The sequence below is a fragment of the Plectrocnemia conspersa genome, unplaced genomic scaffold, assembly GCF_051122295.1.
Source record: "Plectrocnemia conspersa isolate PC_06_02 unplaced genomic scaffold, ASM5112229v1 ptg000006l, whole genome shotgun sequence".
In the NCBI taxonomy this organism is placed as follows: Eukaryota; Metazoa; Arthropoda; class Insecta; order Trichoptera; family Polycentropodidae; genus Plectrocnemia; species Plectrocnemia conspersa.
Window position 1 is genome coordinate 22,946,533 of NW_028277170.1, and position 23,875 is coordinate 22,970,407.

The 23,875-nt window shown below is 32.0% G+C and overlaps 1 protein-coding gene and 1 long non-coding RNA gene across 2 annotated transcripts; both read left to right on the forward strand.

Annotated features, from left to right (window-relative positions):
- Window positions 1-2,089: 2,089 nt before the first annotated feature.
- Window positions 2,090-15,351, forward strand: LOC148234543 (prostatic acid phosphatase-like). The gene is made up of 7 exons (XM_088187999.1): window positions 2,090-2,361; window positions 11,346-11,439; window positions 11,558-11,756; window positions 12,249-12,404; window positions 13,790-14,016; window positions 14,098-14,276; window positions 14,507-15,351. Exons 1-7 carry the CDS (start codon window positions 2,104-2,106, stop codon window positions 14,606-14,608), a joined length of 1,215 nt encoding a protein of 404 aa, XP_088044125.1. The 5' UTR covers window positions 2,090-2,103; the 3' UTR covers window positions 14,609-15,351.
- Window positions 15,352-17,504: 2,153 nt separating this feature from the next.
- LOC148234544 (uncharacterized) lies at window positions 17,505-22,351 on the forward strand. Its single transcript, XR_015810047.1, has 2 exons — window positions 17,505-17,683; window positions 18,899-22,351. It is a non-coding gene; the product is annotated as an uncharacterized LOC148234544 (long non-coding RNA).
- The last annotated feature ends 1,524 nt before the right edge of the window (window positions 22,352-23,875 follow it).

Genomic DNA, 23,875 nt, shown 5'->3' on the forward strand with positions numbered 1-23,875 from the left:
TGCATTAACCAATTTAACCGATTTAATGCCGAAGTTTCCTTTAACCATAATTCATATATGAGATATCCTAAGTTTACAAAATAAAATATCATATAGCTTTAATAAGAAAATATCAGACATTTCATTCTGAAAGAGTGGTTGTTTATTAAAAAACAGCTTAACCTTTGTGAGTATGTATACATATAATCATGTCTTGACTTGCTAAGTAAAAAATTCGATGGCTAAGTCGAAGAAAATGCTTAGAAAGATTTTGGAATTTAAAGAAATTCAAATTTTTATGAATGAAAAAGTCCAGAATGTTCCTGAATTATAAGATGAACAATGTATTTTAAATGTATATGTCCTTACAGACGTCACAATGAAATTAAACGAACTTAACAAGCAGGTTCAAGGTGAAAACAAATTGATCACGGATTATTATCAAAATATAATGCATTCATAGCAAAATTTAACCTTTATGAAAGTTAGTTGAAATCTAAAAATACAGTTCGTTTTTCGTTAATAGTGACACCTTTTTTCTAAATGTGCCCAAAAAATGACTAATTTACAGTGGCGAATGTGCCACCTGGGGCAATCCTTAAAATTTCCGCCCCCCATACATTTTTTAGCAGGGTCAAAAGTTTGCATTTCTTGAAATAATAAATCGATTATTATTAAGCTCTTGCTATTCGTAGATGTACATAAATTTTAGTTTATTCAGGGTTAAGAACCACACTAGACGATTCCATCGCGAATATGCCGACCCTAAGCAAGTAACCCCGGGGCGGCCCGCCCCCAAAGCTACGCCACTGCTAATTTATTACGAGAATTTCAGGATAGATTTTTATATACAGAATATATTGAATATTTGACATTATTATGAAATCAGCACCAACAAATTTGCAGATTGAGTTATTATACCTCCAGTCACCTTCTGAATTGAAATATATATTTGAGACCAATGATAAAGTTCAATGTTATATAAAATATGAAATATATTTTTTCTATATATTTAGTATTTAGTAACGGGACATTTTTTGTTTCGATATTTTTAACCAGCAGAAAAGATAAAATAATCGCAATTAAGCTATATTATGCTTTATGCATAATGCGACAATACAGTAAAATACATATGTAATGCATTGAGCAGGGATGCCATTAAATTTATAAAGTGGCAAATGTGGTTCAAGGGTTTTCGTTCCGGGAATTAAGAACGTGTAGTGTTGTTTATTAGGGCTGCCATCAAAGCAGATCCGAGATTAATGATACAAAAGCTCAACGTGTAGTCTACATCAGTGCACAACCATTTAAAAAAATTAGGAAATGTGTTATGGGTATATCATAATCTTAATATAACAATACAGGGACGTCATTTCAGCTTTTTCCAGGGAGGGGGGGCAAAAGTTGGCAAGTAAGTGTTTATGCCAATTAACCCCCAATTCCAGCCCCAAAAACAGAATTGCACCTTAATACGATAATGTTATGCATTTTGTGGGATATAAAGGGCATAATTCATTATGAGTTATTGAATTATAGGCAAGCAATTACTACACACACACACAGTGTGCTCAGCTAATTCGTTTAAAAGCGACTCAGACCATAAAAAGACCCTCCCTTATAAATCGCTCGCTTTCATTTATCCAAGAACACGATAGAAAAATCAATGGATTTTCTTAGGAACTCCTTTCTCATCCACCGTATTTTTCACACATTGCTCCAAAGAACAGTTTTTAGATGAAAACAAATATTTTACAAAAATGAGTATAAAAAAATATTGCTTCCAAAAATATATTATTTTTGATTCGTTAACCTGCCGTTTTAAAAACGCAAAGAGTTATAGAACAACCTGATACAACTAACTATTTATTTACGTTATTTTTAACTTTTCATATATACCTCGTACATGCATATTATAAAAAAAATTAATCCACCACCACCACCACCACTTCCTACATACAAGTTCCGCCACTGTATTTTTTTATATAAACATTTTAGTTTAAAACCGGGAATCCGCCGGCATTTAAAAAAACCGTTGCGTTTTTTTACTATTTGCTGCTACCCCCACGCAAGACACTGCGAGTATAAAATCTGACGCCTGCGTTCACCGTTCAGACAGTGATCGCCATGCTTTCGTCGTTGACGGTCGCTCGTCGCGCTTGCGCATTAGCGCTATTTTTTATCTCACTCAGTCGCGCAGAAATGGCTCCCAGGCCTTCTGCGGTCATAGTCGTCTTCCGCCACGGCGACAGGACCCCCATTGACCCTTATCCAAACGACCCCTATGGCGACCCCAAATATTGGCCGGCTGACTGGGGACAGCTGACACCTAAGGGAGAGGTACAACACTACAACCTGGGCAAGTTCTTCAGAGAGAGATACGGGGTCAGTATAACGCGCGATAACTTTATTTTTATACATATTTTACAATCGAGCGTTGACCTCTCGACTTTTTTCTGCACGTGTGTATATTTACATACATATGTCGAACATCGACGGATTAAATAAACATATTTGTATATTCAGATTTGGCCACAGCGGTCAAAACGTAGGCCAACAGAAAAATAAATTCAAATAAATTATTAAAAATTAAAACGTGTGCTTGGCGATAACACGTCAAAATTTGACCATATGTTTTATTGATTACAAATTGACATAATTCCAATTGAAAAGTAAATCATAAACACACGGCGATAGCACTTTAAAATTTGACCATATATTCTATTTACATTGGACATTTTGACACAAATGCTTTCATCAACCCTTCCAATGAGGGTTTTATGGGACTTTTTGGAAGTTATATTAAAAAAATAATTTAGGTATATAGTGCTATCTCCGGAGAAGTGATAACGAATCAAAATATAATATTTTGATTTTATACATTAGTTTTTATTTTCGTTTTGACACTCATACAAACTTCGCGGATCAATGCTGCCACGCGTGAAAAACTCCCGGATTGCGGGAAGTTGCCGAATTTTTTATCACTACTTCATTGACATTGTTTAAGTTTTAGTCACATATGTTTGGAATTCAATAAAAAAATGAATAGATTCAGCCATTATGTGTTTTTCTTTTTTCGTATCCATAGCGGTTCTGTTTTTTTGATAGTTTTTGTTTTGGTTGTTATTTTTGTGTGCAGTGCTTTGTAACAAAGTTCTTTTAACTTATAATTATTATAAAATAATTATTTAAACGTGCATTAGTGACTTTATATTGAAATTATTTTCTCTTAATGGAAGGCAGTTTTAAAAATGTAGACAGATTGACATGTGAGGATGAAGATTTAATGTCTCATAGTGATCAGTGTATTTCAAAAACAATTATAGATTCAAGTCGGTTTTTTGTCAGCCACTGAAACAATTAGGCGCACGCAAACACATAAGTTATAACTAAAAAATGTTAACTTTTGAATTAAAAACCTAAAATTATTTAATGTTTTGACTTGGACTGTTAAAATTATTTTTCATTGGTTTACAATCTGTTTTATTTCTATTTTTAAAATATAAACAATATTTTGAAAAAAATAATAACTTTTCGGATAAGTTGATGAAATTGATGAAATTCGGTACTTGCCGTGCTCAAATTTATAAAAATTTGAAATAAATAAAATTTTATTAAAATTTTATTTATTTAGCTAATTCAGTGAAATCTCAGTATAGCGAAGCTCACGGAACCGAAGAAAAACTTTCGTTGTATTGAATGTAAAGATGATGATATCTTTTTTATTTTATTTTTAATTACCATATTAAAAAAGCACCAAACCTCTCACAAGATTGACAGCTCGTTTTTTGTCTATTTTTAAGGATACTGTAATGAACACAATATAATTTGTTAAAAAAATGTTTTATAAAAAAGATTGAGGGTCGGCGAAACACATTGAATGTCGCTTATGACAGGGCCGGCCCTAAGTTATTTGGCGCCCCAGGCAAAAACTAAATTTGCGCATCCCCCCCCCCCCCTCTATTAATACTTCAATAACTCATTACATGATCGCAAAAATATATTTCAAATTAAAGTAATTTAATATTATATTTGACACCATACTCTTTTTTGCGATTGTGGGTATTTAAGAATTTGTAGTTTATTTTTCGTCGCGTTTTTTTATGCGTGAAATAATCTAAAGAGTACACAGTAGTATATACAAAAAAAAATAATATCGGATTATATTCTTCAACAATATTGTTTGATACTTTTAAGTGAATATTGCGCCTTTTATTGGTATCACGGCGCCCCACAAGATCTAGCGCCCCAGGCGACCGCCTGTACTGCCTGCCCCTCGGGCCGGCCCTGGCTTATGAACATATCCAGTACACGCCAAGTAAAGACGAACTGAATTCAGAGAAATATAGTGTCAAGTTGTAATTCTGATCAAAATATTTCGTTATACTGAGATCAGTCTTCGTTACAATGAAAACATTTTATATGAAAGTTTTTCGGGGACAAATTGAAGATTCGTTATACTGGGAATTTCGTTATTTCCGTATTCGTTACAAAGAGATTTCACTGTATACCTAATTGCTTATACACTAAACCATGGTTTCCCAAACTATGTTCCGCGGAACACTGGTGTTCCGCGGATCCAAAATAGGTGTTCCGCGGAGCCAAAATAGATATTTCACAAAAATTTAGAGTAAATTAAAAAAATTGTTAGTCTTGCTAATACATAAAAATTGTACATACTGAAGTGAGATGGCTATCCAGAAGAAAAGCACAATTAAGACTATGAACTTCGAAATGAATTATTAGTCTTCTTGAAGGCACAAAATAATTTGCAACACCATTTTGTCAAATGTTTAACAAATCCTTCCTGGTTGATACATCTTGCATATCTGGCGGATATTTTTATAAAGTGCAATGGTGTTAACTTATCATTACAAGGAAGAAGTTTACAATTACAATTTTTAATATGAGAGATAAAATTGAATTTTTTGATAAAAAAATTAAATTAAAATATCGGCCTTCGGCTCTCCGCTTTTGTCAATTAAAAGGTAATTAAAATGTATCGCAATTGTGTTATTCGCACCCGATGGTTTACAGTATTTTTTGTTAAAATTTGTCCCTTAAGTGATTTTATGACCTGGGCCATTTCCGCTCGCCTTTATTAATTTGTGCCAAAGTTGCCGCCATCGGTATGTTTATTGTCTAAAATATCTAAATAAGGTTTTATTACTTTATGACCCATCGGTCACATAATATTGTTACCGTTGAAAATGTATTTTTTGCCATTATTTTTATCAAAGACAGTAAAACATCATATATTTTAAACAAAATTTCACATAAAAACACGTAAATCTTATGTCCGATAAGAATTTGGCCAAGCTCGGACAAATCCGTCAGATGTCCGACGGGCAAATCCGTACGTGTGTGCTTAGCTATTGTGTCAAAACAAGCTCTGATTTGTTTACTTCCGTTTTCCACGACGCAACAAAAACAAAATACAGAAATAATATTGTGCCGGATATAAAAAAAATAATTTAACAACCCAAAATCATCAGAGTCATTAGGAGTTTTATTTATTTGTATTTTTATGTTTATTAATTAATGATATTTCTTTAATAACATTTTTTATTTTTATTTTTACTATTATGAATTACCCAACCTAAAAAATAAGCTAAGTGTTCCGCCAAAATTTTCGGATTTGCCAAGTGTTCCGTCGCTCAAAAAGTTTGGGAAGCCCTGCACTAAACAAACAAAAGCAAATTTAAAAAAAATGTGTTTCTTTAATTCATTGGAATAAATCCGCTACATTTTTATTTTTTGCAAATTATCCTAGGAATATTATTGTACTAATTCCATCCCCTGGACTTATACCTATTTATCCTTAAATTATCTATATGTACATTTTTATTTCTCATTAAAATACTCTGCTAACATATTATTTTCTAACTTATATATATAAATACTAAAACATGAATCTTCAATATTTCTTAAATATCCAACTATTCCGATCTTTCAACCATACTTTAATCGTAAATCTATTCTGATTTAAAGCTACTTTCATTGCCCTATTTTGTAATTTTTGCAATATCGTCTTATCAAATTTATTAAGCATATATAATATTCTTGCTCAATAATTTAAGTGGAGAAATATTTTTTTTTGCATTAATACATAACATATTTCTCATCCTAGATTATATAAATACTTATCTACTATTTTTTACCCCTAAATATTTTATATTATCAACTATCTTATCTATAACTTTGTTTATAATATTATCTTACATTTCTCTATGATTAAGAAACATACATTTAGTTCTATTCTCATTTAGTTTAAGTACATTATTTTTAAACCACGTTTCTATTATACAATAAATGCCATAAATTAAAATATCGTTTCCAAACATATTGTTTTTTATATTTTATATATTATTAATTATATCGTTAAATATATTATAAGCAACAATAATCCTAATTTAGGGTACCTAGCTGTGGTACACCGTGAGATATTATTATTTCTTTGGAATAAGCACAACTAATTTTAACTTTTTGCATTCTCTTTTTTTATATAATTATCAACGTTCTTAAAACTATTTCATATATACCTATAATCTCTAATTTATTTAACATTATACTTCTGTTGCTTTTAAAGCTCTCTTGATTTTATTCGTATCCTTGATCAATCGTTTATCACTTCTTGTAATGCAATAAATTATTTTATCGGTGGTTTTCAATCTGTTTTAATGAATAAAATTAAAATAATATAAAAATGTGGTTTTGAGGATAAGTTGCCGAAATGCATTAATTTTGTTTACTACTTGTTTATTATCACGGTGCTTCGGTCAAATTTAACGGTTGCGAAACATCTATTTGCTGTTCAAACCCAAACCTAACCTAAACAAATTAACCATTATACCGTTATTATATTTGTTAATGTTAGGTTTGGGTTTGAATAACAAATGGAGGTTTCGCAACTGTCAAATTTGAGCGTGGCGCCGCGATTGTTAACAAATACATTTTGTTTCCACGAAAAGTATGCGTTGACTAACATTCTGGCCGGCATAATTTTTGAATAAATATGGACAAGCCCATAAAGCACACCAAACAGGGACTTTTTGCGGATGGCTTGTTGATTTTCTTCACTCCAAATGCGGCACTTTTGCTTGTTGACGTAGCCATTCAAATGAGCCTCATCGCTGAACAAATTTTTGCGGTGAAAATGAGGATCATTTTCGGCCTATTCACCGAATGTACGATGCAGGCTTCAATTATCTTGTAAGCTCGTAAACCAAAATCTTTCCGCAAATTCTTCCATAAAGTGGATGGACACAGCTCCAATTGCTGTGCATGATGGCGAATCAACTCATTCGGATCCTCCTCAATACTACGCTCCACAGCAGAAACAACTTATTCGATGCGCACTGTACGACGTCTCTGCGGATGCGTATTATCAATTAGAGTATGCGTGATGCGAAAACGATCCATGGTTATTCGAATTACTTGCTGGGATGAACGTTTATGCCGACTGTAAAATAGACGTAGCGCACTGTTGCGGACTGAACCATGATTTTCGCAATTTGCAAAGGTTGTTCTGGCGTAAGTCTGTTCATGGTGAAATGGCAAACCAAACAGCACAAATCAGCTGTCAGCTGACAAATTTTCTGTCGCTGGAAAAAGTGTTGCCAATTCAAAAAAAACACCTTTATGTGTAATAGATTACAGGAGTTTAATATTAAATTGAAGATAAAAAATAAAAAATCAATTCACCATATGGCAACACTGAGCAGCCAAAAAACACGCTCGACTGTCAGTTAAATATTATAAGTAGATATTTTTAATTAGTTTTAAAATAATATCTAATATTATCTGTAGCATAGAAAGGGTTAAATATTCATAACTCCGCTAATAAAATTGCATTGTGACTTGCTGGAAAATAATTACGTTGATGCCATTAAAATTTAAATCCATTTTTCTCGGATAATAATAATCGAATCAGTTTTGCCAATTAAATGCAACTAATTTATTCTGCTGGTATAATTATATTACGTAATTTATCATCAGCGCTCCAGCACTATTGGACTACCAACATCCAACTTTTTGATTCCAATTTTATTTTGTTTATTGAAATTTATAGAACCACTATTACGTTCCTTAACATTATCCACAACAAAATCATTGTTTAATTAACAAGCAATTTACATTATTTTATAACTCTTTTTAAACTCTTTCAATAGCCTAATTGTAAGCAAAATAATGAAACACCAAATTGCATTTAAAAAAAGTTTAAAATTCAACTGAAGAAAGGTTCGCATAACTATAAATAAATATCTTAAGGTTGTTGGAGTGTACTTGGAAACACCTTACTTTTCCCACGGTCTATATGTAGAAACTCCCAAGGCATTATATTATAATTTTTTACCCCAGATAACTTGACATATAATAAAAATAATATTTTTATTTATTACATCTCCATTTACAAAGAGTGAGCATTGCCGAGCATTTATGCTAGTACATCAAATAACGCGTTGTGCAGATTATATTGTGTTTTAATCAAATATTGCATATTCTCAAACTTGTCGAACTCTTAAAAACGACAACGAAGTTTTTCAGAAATTACAATTGCATCGACAGATAAATATCCTTAGCCCTTTATTTGCTGAAAACATATTTATTGGCTTTTTCTACCTAATTGAAATTTGCCTGAAGAATCGGATATAAAAATTTTCAAGTGACGATTGAATCACTGTTTTTTTTAAACTTAACAGTTACATCATGTATTGTTATTTATTACCTTGATTCACCATCGTACAATTTCAAGTTAATCCATATTTTTATGTTTTTTTTATTATTTAAAATGTTAGTATTAAATGGTTAATAATTGAAATATCATAAAGTTTCGATTAACAATTTTATTACGCATTCGCGATTACAATCAGTTGATAATTTACAAAGATTAACTATCAAAATATTGGCAATCAAAATTCAGTTAATGTTGCATTTGTCATATATTATTATAGTTTATTTCGTGACTTGTTGTGTTTTATATACTATAACACATTTATTGTTTAATGCTCAAAATTTACGGAAAATAATCATTATGTAATCGAATAACATGAACGCTTATAAAAATATATTATTAGATTATAATTGCGGTAGATTCTGATAAATTTTATTTTTTTTATTTGACATAATATGACATTTTTAAAATCCGGCACTTATAAATAATATAGAAGTATACACTGATCTCAAAATGATTGTATTAGTTTTATTGCTAGCGCGTATATAATAGTTATATACTTGACTGATCAACAGCATGGTTTTTGTGAAATATCTCGGTATAGGCAATTGAGTAGAAATCATCTATGCTGATTTTTATTGATATGACAATCTAATTGTTTTTGTACTTATTTGTTTTATGTGTTTTGTTAATATGTATTGTTTATTTTCTATGCCCTGCACGTTTATTTATTTATTTAAATTAAATTATGACAAACAGGTTATCCCAATGCGTCACGATGGTCGAAAACAATAATTATATTATTTCAATTCACCATAAAAATATATATATTGTAACGACCGCAGACAGATGACCACGTGTGAAATTGTCTCAAACCCTAAAGTGGTGGACTTGATACGAACACGCAAAGTTCAACACCCGAAAGCATTGACCTTCTGATAAAACAAGCCATAGACCTGGAAGCGACGGCAAATTACATATTCAGCGCAAGTTCCGATACGGTAGCAATTATACCGCCGCCATTTGCAAGTGACAACCCAATACTATGGTTCGTGATATTCGAGGCGCAATTAACGCACGTTAAAATCAACGCAGACAGGCAGTCGGAGTCACCAGCAGATGCGCCCCCACCGACAGACACGAAGAGACGACCTGGAACTCCCGAACGACCATCGCCGCAAGAGAACCTGCCTCCTGACACTCGCTGCAGACAGCCACAAGAACCCTGAACCTCCACTTGCTCTCAAAAGTGATTCCGATGTCTTTAGTGGAAGTTTCTCTAGTCAAAATGTTCCATTGAGATCATAGGAATAAGCTGATGGCGAACGGGATCGAGAACTTTCCGACACTAAATGGCAGATCTCCATCTCCATAGAGTCTAAATCACTCTGTAGAGAGGAGTCCGCAACAGATCGAATGCATTTATACAATTTTAAATCATCTGCGTACAGAAGAAAACTTGAATTTGTAACTGCCGTATTTATGTCATTAATAAATAACATAAAGAGCAGAGGGCCTAGATTGGACCCTTGAGGAACCCCCGAGGGGCGAAATATTCTTTCGACAATCGGCCCCCATAGATTACAAACTGTCTACGATCGCTAAAATAACTCAAGAATAACCGAGTTAAAACATCCGAGCAACCGAGGTTTGACAATTTTTTTAAATAATAATCATGACAAACCTTGTCGAAGGCCTTCTCAAAATCTGTATATACGACGTTTACTTGAATTCCCGCATCGAGAGATTTTGTCACCATTTTGTTGAAAGACAGAAGGTTAGTAACAGTAGAACGGGCGGGACGACTCCCGTGCTGTTGGTCCAACAAAACTTGCTGAAAGTGATTAAAGACATATCTATGAATAATTATTTCAAACAATTTGGCAGGAGCTGATAACACTGCGACTGGTCTTCTACATAATTGTCACCCTTTTTATGAATAGGGGTGACTTTTGTGCATTTCCGTAGATCATGAAATGATGATGTCTTGAGAATTAGATCAAAAATACGTTTTAGAGGAGCAGCGAGACTGACTTCGCAACCCTTCAAAATCAAATCAGGCCCAGAAGAATTTATTAAAGCCGTATTTACGATCTGAGCACTCAGTTTCTTTGATGGTCAGTACTGAAGACCAAGAACAAGAAGAAGGAAGTGACAGCAGAAGGCGAAAAATATTCCTCGAAAACAGAACCGAAAATATTTCGCAAAACCGTCAGCAATATTTTGTGAACCGTCCAATGTTTTATCGTTGAAGTTCATTACTTTCGGCAAATAATTTATATTTAAATATTAGACAAATTAAATTGTGTTGCAAAAAAGTTTATGATCTCTGCGAAATAGTATATATATATATATATATAGAACAACTATAAGTTAGTAGCGACCAAAAAATAACAAAACACCCATTCATTGTATTAACAGTTTTTTTAAACTTTAAAACAACTTTCTGGATTCTAATGTAATTTTCATTATACATAAATATATTGTATTGAAACACCAAACAACAAGAATATCATCGATATACTTGATTCTGAAAGACAGCATAGGAATTATATCGTTATAGTTACAGCATAAGTCCGACAACAGTAATGTATGGCCGAAACAATTATGTCAATTATTTTCCAATCATGTAAAATACATGTATCATCCATCACCTTGCGCCTGACCTTGTACCAATGGCAATTTTTTTTTTCAGTACTTATTGGACGCAAAATACAATCATAAACAGATTTACGTGAGGTCCACTGATGTTGATCGGTCTATCATGTCAGCTTTGAGCAATTTGGCAGGTATGCAATTATGATACTAATTATTTTTTTAAATATTAATGGGAACTTAATTTAATTTAATCTCCCGTTTAATTATTATAACTCTCTTTTAATTCCATTTAATTATAATCTTCATCAGGATTGTTTCCGGTGAACTCCTCACAAGAAATCTTGGACGGTTTACCGTGGCAGCCTATTCCCATACACACGATTCCCCAATCGCTCGACGACGTCCTCGCTATGAAGACTCCTTGCGCTAAGCTGACGCTCGAGATGGAAAAGATGATGCGGACAAAATACTTCCAAGATCTGAACAAACAATACCAACCCGTCTATCGGTTTGTTTTATCAACGTCTCTTTCATTATAATTATATTTTTATTCTTTTAGTGTCACGGAACACTATGCGTTAATATGTATTTTATTAATGATTGGGTGCTATTTAACAGGGAATTATTTAAAGAAATATGTGTATTTAAATAAATACTTTGTTCCATTAAACGAATTGTTTGTGCATTAACGTGAAGTTAATCTTCAGAAAAGGAGAGGGTTTTTCATAGGATGTTAACTGTTCTGATTAATGCCAATCAAACAATCGTATTATGGAACAATTATTTTATATATTGCTCATTTAAATTAAATTAAACCGTAAACTCCAATTATTTAACTAATTAATTATTGTTAAAAATATAATCAGTACATTTACATTCGCCATGCAAGTTGCTGGTAAATAATCTGTTACTTTGCTGCGGCGATTAGATTTCAACTGCGATGCTCAATTTATGTTAAAAACCCTCGCAATTATTAAGGAACTTATTTTTATATTTATAGATATGTCAGCAACTACACGGGCAGGCAGATCAACGATATGACGACTCTCTCTTACATCTACGACATTCTGAAGATTGAGCAAATGTACAATTTAACGTTACCGCAGTGGACGCAATCTGTGTATCCTGATAAAATGGAACCCATTAGCGCTTTAAGGTAAGATTGATTATTCTCATTATCAAAATCGGTTTTTACAGTATTTCTTAAAAATATGAGATTTTTGATGTTGTTGCCAATTTATTATAATTGGAGATTTGTTTAAATTTTGATGTTATTTTCTATTACATATTGCCTTCTTCCTTTCGAAAAAATGTGTTGAAATATCTTGAGTATCCTTAGTTACATATTTGAGTCTATCTGCAGCTCTTGAAGATTGGTACTGTTGTACTAATAATAATTCATATGCTTAAATTAGAAATGCATAATGCAGTAGGCAAAATATGCTAATGTACATATTTTGCATAATAGGCCATTTCGCATAGATACATATGTACATATTAAAGTTTTATTATTAATCGATCGAACGTATGTGTAATATTCTTCATGTACTTTGTACTTACTATAAAGTAAAAACATTAACCCTTTCATGCATTTATGTACGCCATATCGATAATCGCTCAAATTTACTGGGCACCTGTATATATGTATGTATGTAGTTCAATAAATTCAAGTGACTTTCAACATTAAATTATATTAACCATTTGCGTGTCATACATTTTTTCTAAACTAAATTTCTTAACTAAAAACGGAGATATAAAAAAATCAACAACTTTTTTAAATGCAAAGTAATCGTAATATTTTTTATACACTATAAAAACATAACAGTTATTAAATGTATGTACATGGAAAAACCTTAAATTAATTGTTTAGTATATTAAAAAATAATATATGGTTTTCAATAATAATAATAATAAAAACAGGTTGAACAATAAATTTTATGGCTTTTTTTTATATATAATTAATAAATAATTTTTAATTAACATATATGCAAAAATACTCCAGTTGTTTTAAGAATGTATTATTAGCCATTCACGATAACGCTTCTCATAATGACCTGTAACTTGTGAGTGTTGTTTTTTCATATTGGTATTGAGTCAAAAACCGACCTTAGATGCAATTGGTATTACAAAATAAAATATCAGTAGTACTGAAAAAATAATATTTTTCTACACCCATGATGGATGAAAACATTGTAAACATTAAAAGGGATAATGCTATAATTAAAATATTAAATATATCGAAACAATAATTTCCGGAGTATTAGAATGCTTTGGTTTTGCTAATAAAATAATCAAAAAACAGTGAAACATATTTTTCGTTATTTTTTATTACTAATTAATTTAAATAATAATGTCAATACCGGTATTGTCTGTTTTTTTCTCTTTCCAATACCGGTATTATTGCAATTCCTACTTGTGAGTAGTCAATATCTTCGTCCTAAGCCATACAATATTAGATTAGTACAAGTATAGAACAGATTATTATTTAAAATTAAATATTTTTTACGTATTATATATTTTTTTTAAAACTGATTGTTTCAGCTTCGTATTGGACACTTTTACGCCGACCTTAGCTCGATTGAGAGTTGGACCATTGATCAAAGAAATTACCTCCCATTTGCTGAACGCATCCAAAAACGCAACAACAACAAAAATGTGGGTGTACAGTGCACACGATTTAACGTTGGCCAAATTACTGTACTCTTTGAATCTCAAGTCCATGGAAATGTCGCCGTATGCTGCGCATATGGCATTCGAACTCTACAAAGGTATGAAAAATACGTTTTTTAAATTTAAATCTTAATATTGAGTGTCAATATATTTTATGTATATACTTTTAATTGTTTCAGATGACAATGACAACCACTACGTTCGTGTCTTGTATCAAGACAAAGAACTGCACATACCGAAATGCGGTAACAGCTGTCCACTATACCAATGGGTGACTAATTATGCACATCTCATACCAGATAACCACACAGAAGAGTGTAAGTTGCGCAAGGCTTTGGATATAGAACCTTATAACGTGGTAAGCATAATTTGAACTTGTACGATAATTTTAAAAATGAAGATACTTTTTGCTCTCTTATAGAAAATTAATCTGAAATATTTGACACATTCTTTTTAAATATTTGCTCATATTATTGTTCTTAAAAAGAAGTCCAATAAATACAGTTTCAATAACTTTTTTGTTTAAATCAATTTCACTTTTTATAGTAATTACAATATTTTATTACATATTTGTGTTTATTGTTTCAGTTGGCCTATTGCATGATCGGCGTCATATCTGTTCTCTTCATGACTAATGTTATCACATGTTACATGATCCGAAAATTCAATGCAGTACTGAACAGGAAATGAATCGTTGACTAACTGAAAAGTGAAATAGTGAAGATTATCGTTCGAAAAAGACTGATTATTTATACATATTGCAATATTGTGAATTCGAACATAGGCATACATTTGATGGATGTTGATGATTATTCATAATATATTGCAAATAACGCATTTACATCTTAGTATATAAGTAGTTTTGATCAGTGTTGTATTTTACTATCTGCATCATCAACCCGGTTTGGGTCTTCGCTTATTTTAATAGATTGCGATGGCTTTCTGGTTACCCATGACGAGTATGAGCAATCAGATTGTCTTTCGTATAATCAAATTGTATAAGTAAAACTGTGAATTCGATGTGATATTCTCTGAATGATAGAGCAGAGCTTAAGGGCATTTTGATGTTATCCTCATAGACCCACAGACCTTACTAGAACTAAGAGAGCCACTATTATAGTTTAATAATGTATGTACATGTTTTACCGAAGTATATATGTATGTATACAGCAATTTTTTATGACATGTATGATTTATAAACAAAAACTATAATCACTCACCTTAAAATTCTGATTATCAATAGTCACTTCGTTCAAGTTAAATGTAATATTGACAACAAATATAACACTGCGTGTCCACACGCATAAAAACTAGTATTTATATTTAATCTGTACGTATACAAAAAACGCATGAAACCAAAAACATTAATTGTTTTTCGATTTTATTATTATACACATTTTTTTAAATTAATATATATCTCTTATTTAAAATGGTATACATTTTTTTTAATTTTAAAAGCCTTTTATAAAATGTATATAAAATATATTGTAATAAAAATAATATTTTTAAACGTGTCTTTAATATTGTATTCCTTATGTTGCGTTGTTTCTGTGTTATCCATTGTTTATATTTCTTTATGAACATATTGAATTACTAAATAACTTATTTTTTCTTAGCCTCTTAACCGGCCATGACGCCTAAATTATAGTTCTTATATAATGGACATGATGCAAAAAGTCACCATTTGATGGGAGGGACGAATTTTATCCTACCTTATATTAACACAAAAGCCAGTGTATGGCCGTTCTGTGACGATATGGTCCCGGACACTCGTTAGGCGCAGCCCTACAGATGCGCGTCGGGTAACACGTGGTCCGGTTAGATTTGGTTTGCGGTGGCACATTGGTGGCTTCTGCTGGAGACGTGTGATAACGCTGGGCACTTCCTGGGTAGCGCGATGGGCGGTGACGACTGTCAATGTGGGCACCTTGTAAGAGGGCGCAGGCCCATCGTCTCGGTGGTCTGCCATCTCGAGTCCAGATCCAGGAAGTCTCCGGCAGAATTACGGCAAGCGATTCTGTGGCGACTCAGTTTATGTGGCGCTGCAGCTACATACGTGTTGGCCATGTATTGACTCGACGGTCAACAGTTTTGCAACGAATGATGACGGGTAGCAATTAGATACAGATTGAACCGCTGTAGTAGTATTTCATTGAAAGTACAGTATCATGCTTAGAATATAAAAATGAGTGGACGGTGCACGAACCAACACTGACCGTTGCGAGTCCGCCAAAGTTCGCCAAGAGAATGTTCACGTCACATCAGTGCTATCAGAGTGCTGCCAAGTCTTACCCACATTAAAACCTAAATAAACATACATATACAAATGGGCCCTTACAAAACTTTTCATCTTCGATTGTATCACCGCGCACTAGTCTAGGCTAGAAAAAACACTGAGACAGCGCATAAAGTGTATTGGCTGCGGCAGCCAAGTTGCCTAGTGCGTGGTCAGCCTTACTCTATAGGCGGCTTCCATAAATGATGTCACAGGTTTTACGTGATTTTTTTACCTTCCCCTCTTCTATGTCACAAGGTTCCTTTTTGTTTCACACTGTCACAATTCGTCACTGCCAGTCGACCACGTGCTGGAGCTCGCCGTTTATAGTGTGGGAGAGCGAGGAACCACTCTTGAAGTAAAAACCCAAACCCTTGAGGGGACGTGGTCTCTCGGGCTGGCCGTCTGAGGTAGGACGCGAGGCACTACTTATGTCGAACAAAGCATAGCAGAGTAACGCAAGCAGGGCTAAAGGGCCCTGAGGGGAACAGAGGGCCAAGGCTGCGACTGAGGCAACATATACACATATGGTGGTGTTGTAACAAGGATGATACGCAATGCAGGCCAGCCAACGAGAGCACGTTTCTCCAAACGCTCGGGAGAAATACTAATGAAACTCCAATAAAATATTTAGCACTACGGGGGATGGGTCCCACTCATCCGGCCGTCAAAAGCTGGGTGCCTGCCCATAAGTGTTGGACTCTAGGGCCCTATTACTAGTAACGGCAGTAGTGTATGCAAAGGAAACCCCGTATCTATACTTCTGTCACAATTCCTTTAACCTAAACCTGTTACATAATTATGAAATCCGCCATAATGTAGACTAACAAAAAAATATAAATTGTTTTATTGAGTCCAATTTTATGAGTACCGGATCTCCGTTCTTTTACCAATTAGTTTTTGTCTTTTCACAATTCTCCGTGGACCACTGTAAAATAATGTGAAATGTTTCACTTTTATTTATACAAGAAACGCACAATTGTGCGAACTGTGAGTATTTAAATATTATATTTTAGACGTTACTTAAATATTAAGGAAGTCCGCAGTAACAATGAGCACTGGGGCCTGATTTTTCTCTCGGCGGGTCTGATGGCATGCATGACAGCCTCGAGTGTTTTTATCATATTTTTATTGGTAATATATAATCAGCAATAAAAATTTTCGTTAAATCGTTTCAGATATTGCAATTTGTATATTTTTTTATACAATAAATTGTATACAGAAATATACTATATATTTAATATTACTCTTAAATAATAAAAAAATAATGATGGTCAACATAAGAAGTGTTATATCCAACTGAAGAAACATAATAAGGCGTTGACAGCCGACGCATGCGCGTGTCTAATTTTCTCTTGTCAGCTTTGAAAACGAAATTCTCGCATTATAAACAAGGAGCTATAAACCGACGGAAGGCGACAGGGACGTGTGAGCACCAAAAAAGATCCCGATGACAAAATCATTGCCTGATGATTTTTCTAGTAATTACAGTAAGGCATTCAGTATTTTTCATCGATTTATCATTGTGTAGCTTAAGAATTAAAAACTATGATTTCCAATTTTCTTGTGCTTAATCAATGAGCAATTTATTTAAAATTATGCAATTCAGTAGTTATAAACTAAGGTGACCATATATCCTCATTTGAGGATTGCCCTCAAAATATTTGCCCTTGAACAAAAATGTCGCTTTTTTAACTCGCTCTAAATGAACAAAAACTTCCGAAATTTACTTTTTTTTAGTGTCTTTTGATATCAAAATATAGTCACCGTATATAAACTAAAATGACTGCTGATATCACTCTTCCGTTATGAAGAAATAATATGCGTTTTATCTTACCAAAAACGTTCGTTTTAAAATTACTCTTAGTTTATAATGTATTTTATGTCAACACCGATTTTTTTCAATAACTCATTTTCTGTATTATTTTAAGTACAATTTATCCAAAACACTATAACTCGTCCAAGTGTATCCATTATTCCTATTATTCCAGGGATGCTTTGTAAACTTGTTGAAATCTATCATATATGCCTTGCGTTTCTTTGTTCGAACCATTCACTTCACGAACAAACAGTTTTACCTGTGCAAATACAATATTCGCGAATACGATATATTCAAATGAATTTTATAATTGTCCTTAAATGTTATATGGGAGGAAGTGAGTTGTATAGACTAAGGCAGTCGTCCCCAAAATATTTTAATTATGTACCCCTTAAATAGAAAATAATTATAAAATATTAATTGTTACATACGTTAGTAAAAAGTTCAGATTTATCTTAAAGATTTGAGGTGAACTCTTTTACGATTATACGCATTGTGTCTTTCAATTTCTCGTTAAATTAATATTTACAATGGTTAAGTATTACTTGGCGTACCTCCAAGAGTCAATTTGTGTATCTCCTAGGGCAGAGGTTGGCAAAGTCGGCAAAGATTTGGCTCTCAATTTTTTTTTAATCGTTGTAATATACATATTTGGCTCTTTGGCTAATAAGTTTGCCGACCACTGTCCTAGGGTATGCGTACCCCACTTTGGAGACCACTGTACTAAGGTTTGTAAATCATTGTATCGAAAAAAAGATCACCTTGATCGATCCGTTTCGAGCGACGAATCGCAATATATCAGCCATTGACCAACTTACAAACAATAATTTTAAATATGTGAATGTATACCTAGAATAATCTAAGTGTGTGATAATTTTTCTTACAGAACAGCTTGGAATCACTTGGATCAAACTTATATAGTTATGTTCCTTATAAAAAGGTAATTCTTACTGACAGCGACTTCAATTTGAAATGATGCACTTTTTATATATATATACCAATTCTACGTTATGTTGCCATATAAATCATTAAATTGTTCTATCATTGCTTCTGAAAATTAATTTAAATAAATAAGATCTTTATCAATAGTTAAACAGATAACACATTATTACTACTAATATAATCCATATTTGAAATTTAAACGATAACTGAAGAAAAAAATTAACATTATTTACTGTAGAGGATTAAACATCTTTTATTTAACTGATAAGTTGTCGCAATATGTCATATTCTAATTGTTTGCCATACATACACGTAATTGATGAATGGACTTTTGCTCACGAAAATCGATCGCTCACAAGGCGATTGCTTTTCAAAAAAAACTTTTATTGTGAATAAGCATAAAATATTTTAAATAAATAAAAATTAAAAAATCAGAACATTTAAACACAGTATCAAGATAAAATTTGCATTTTTCAAAAAAAAAAAAAGAATTAAACATTATTTTTGATTAACGCCTCCAAAGCGTTAAAGAAAGGTAAGTTTTTTAATTTCAATACACGTTCATTGCATACAAATTATTGATACGTTCATGAGGAGCTGTCGAATTTTGTAAATTCTAAATACATAAAAAAATATGTATGTAATATTTTGTATCAGCTTGTTTATGCTTATGAATACTTTTGGCCTTCAATTGAATGTGTATTGCTTTCATTTTGTTGTGTAAATACTTATTTTTAGAATATAGGCTTGGTCATAACAATGGGCACCCTAACAAATGTGTTACATCTTAAAAAATCGTGAATATATGAATAAAAACCGACTAAGGTTGCTTTAAGGGTTTATTTTAAGCTTATTTTTAATATTTAGTAGACCCACCCTTAACTGTAATTACAGCTGTGACCCTTTTTGGCATACTATCAACTAATGACTTGCAGGTGGGCGGAAACTATTTTCTTCATTCCATCCGCAATTTTTCTCGCAACTTAATTTTAGGTTTGCAATTGTGTTGGGCAACCTTTTCTTTTAATTTTGCCCATAAATGCTCAAACCCTTGCTTTTTGGTGAATTATGGCATGGAGCGTTTTCTTGCTGGAATCGGATGGTAGTGTGGTTTATGCTTGAAAATATTTCATTCCAGTTCATTCCAACATTGAAATATAAATGTCACTATTCATACTACCCTCGCAAGTGCACAGGTTTCCTACACCTTTTGCTGTCATGCAACCACAGACCATAACGCTTCCGCCACAATATTTGACTTTGGATACTACGTAATCAGTTGGATATTCTTCTTTGACTTTGCAATGTTTATTTATTTATTTATAAATTTGTGAAAATTATTTATTTACTTAAGGATTTAAACATTTCAAATAGAACAATATGCGTGTAAGAAATATAGGGATTGCGCTGAAACACTTTTCAAAGTAGTTGCGAATTATGGCGGAAGTTGAAAAAACATACTTCCTATATAATAATTAAATACATTGCATTAATTTGCTTTTATTCATTTTTTAAACGATCAGCTATTATATAATTATGTTTATATCTATCACCGTTCATTAATATATTTAGTTTAACAAATCAGCAGCTTTTATAACGTTTTCATAATTAAACATGCTTTCGATTTTAAAATCAAAAATACCTGATTGCCGCATTATTATTTAACCCGGAGATTTTTTTGTAAAACTCGATAAAAACATTTAAAAATAGTGCATTATTAATAATATTTTATTTTAGTCAATTAAATTTTTTCACTTTGTTTTCTGTTAATATTGAAATTAAATAACTCTCCTTAAACCGTATGAGCAATCTATTTGTGAGTAAATTGCTTTGTGACTAATGTTCGTGTGAGCAATCTTTCTGTGACCAGTTGCCATGTGAGCAATGATCACCGAACATTGCAATAAGATTTCTCATTTCTTCTGAAATTTAACTTTAAATGAAATAGTGAAAAATCGCGTAAAATGTAACTTTTTGTTTACAATGAATATCGGCTTTTTCATTTATACTACCATGCTAATCATATCATTGTAATATGTTAAACCATGCTAATCATACCTTTGATATGTGTATCTTTAATTGCCAAATCACTGCTTAGATTCAATTAACACTGTGTAAGAAAAATGCACTGTGCTTATAACATATTATTTCACTGTTATTTAATTGCACTTAACTAAACTGTCCACAGCGTGTGTTTGATATATAGAAGATAGATTTGAGAACGAAGTACACAATTTATTTTATCGATTTAAATTGTAAAACACTAATCTATCCGTGTAGAAAAATCCAAATGTTTTAAAAAATAATCAGATTTAAAATAAAATGTTTTTTTTTATTAATTTTGGCAAACGTTGTCAATTTAAAATTTTAAAGTACTTTTTTTTAGAATTTAAAAAAAATATATTATGCTTAGTAGCGAAAATTTTGCTTAAAAAACACCTGAGTAGAAATAAAATTATTTCGGTATTTGGTAATTAGAAGGACGCAACACGGCATATTTTACGGTTGCGAAACGTCCACTTGCTGTTCAAACCAAAACCTAACCTAAACGTATATAATGGTTAATTTGTTCATGTTAGGTTTTGGTTTGAACATAATAAATTCAGAAACGCTGTTGTTTCACTACTCGCACACACACCGCGGTAATGCCACGCAATTGGATTATAAAACCAGTGGTGTTCAAAAAAGCAAATGTCTCAAAATAAGTAATATTTGCACTGGCATTAACAGCCACCAATATAAAAACCCATAGTAACGCAGGAATCCCAATTAGTGACGCGTTTAAGTAAAAACTATACAAAATGGTTAAACATTATTTTTTAAATTATAAAATTTTGCAATAAAATCAAATTTAATTTTCAAAAAAATATTTTTAGTTTAATATGAATTACCTTCATACAAAAATATGGTGTAAATTAAGTTTATGATCCTTTTTTAATAATTTTGAGAACCAAATATCCTATTTTTATATTTGTGGTGTATTTTGCCACCTAGTAAAACTTTTTAAACTTTATTCTAGAAAATTATTATGTTGTGCAGCAACTTTTTCTTAAAAAAAGTTTTCTCAAAATTAAAATATTTTCTAACAAAAATCTCAAAATTAATAATATTTTTAAATTGTAAAGTAACTTATGATACGACTGTATAGTGTCACTAAAAAAACGTTCTAGCCAAGATAAGTGCAAAAATAAAGAGTTATTTTGTCGAGTTAATCAGAAAAAAGCATTATTAGTATTTTGATTTTAATTTAATTTCAATTTTGGATTTGTCAATTTGATATTACATAGTGAATGTGTCTTGATTTTAAACTATCGTAAGTGGATTTGTCTATTTTTGATACTGAATTTTGATGTAATCAAACAATCGGTCAGGAGAAAAAATAAAAGACTAAAATCTATCAATTTTTTTTTTATTTTTCAATAAACAAAAAAATTAAAAAAAGTTCAACTTTAAAAAAATATTTGATAAACAATGTAATAAAAAGTAAAGAATATAAATAAGGACATGAAAACAGTATTTTAAATAACGAGATCTAAGCTTTGCTCAATTGGAACACAGTGTTTATCTTATGGTGAAGATTTCAGGTCATTGTCCTGTTGACAATGACCCGAAATCTTCAGCATAAGGTAATATTACGGGTTCTATAATATTAAAATATACTTCCTGGTTCATCAGAGCCTATACTGGTGGAACTCCTCCATCTTTTTTTTTTTTTAAAAAAAAACATTTTTTCTGCCGGCACATCTCTATCTGACGCGCGCGTCGCGTTGACATCTGGTCGTAAGTGTTGCCACAATTAAAAACAGACATTCCTGAAGACGAGACAATCAATACATATTTACTAGTAATCGGTCATTTCTATCGTCAAGTACCACAGCTAATGAGTGTATAAATACCGTTGTATAAATATATTATAAATATTTATTCTGATTTTTTTTTTATTATTATCAAATTTTAGTATTAATTTGTTGAAAAAAGATATTTAAACCATGTAGCAGTTTGTTAAAAAATAAAATATAATGGTTGCTCAAAACATTACCAATGACAAAATTCCAATTTCACCGCTGCAGTCAAATTTGCGCACGTGCGCGTTCGATAAATATACGATTGATCACAGTACATTTTCAAATATTTCTGAATTACTGTGTGAATTTGTACAATACGTGAATGGTTATTTTTGGTTTTTTAAACAATTGGTTAATGTAGTTTTATATGTAGGTAAACTACGTAATGTTTTCATGACATTTACAAATAAGTTTGCATCTTAGCTAAATACTAATAAAACGAAAAATTTATGTCACGAAAGTAGCGCTGCGAACATTATCAACGCCCACAGTGGTCTGTTACGGAACGGTGTAGTGGGCGTTGCTTCATACTAATTTACACAAGAGTATTTAATTGCATGTGTCGATAGGGTTACGATCATGATATGATACGGTGTAGTGGGCAGAGACCTTAACAGTCACACTCAGGACCGGTGGTAAAAAAATGCTGGATAGGGGTGATCCGAGACTATTTAGCACCACGCTCTAAAACAAAAAAACACAACTAGGCCTTTTTTCTATATTTAGTAAGGTGATCAGATTTTTTAAAATATCAAATCCTGCCAGATCTATAAAAATATCATCTCAGACATTTTTAAACAAACAAAAATTTCCAAGGTAACCTTATGTTTTTAGCTCCTGTAGAATTACTAAATGAACACAAAATCCTATATGACATTTTTTTTGTCAGTTGGATGGCGCTGTTTGTGCATATACAAACTTCTATCACCGTGTTAAATAAAATCAAATTGCGCCCCTAGCGACTGCCCGTACAGCCCACCCCTCGAATCCGAGGTAAGAAACAGGTGCAGTGCCCCTCCTAAAAAAATTGTGAAAATTGTTACAAGATGATTTATGAATGTGTTTTATATTTAAAC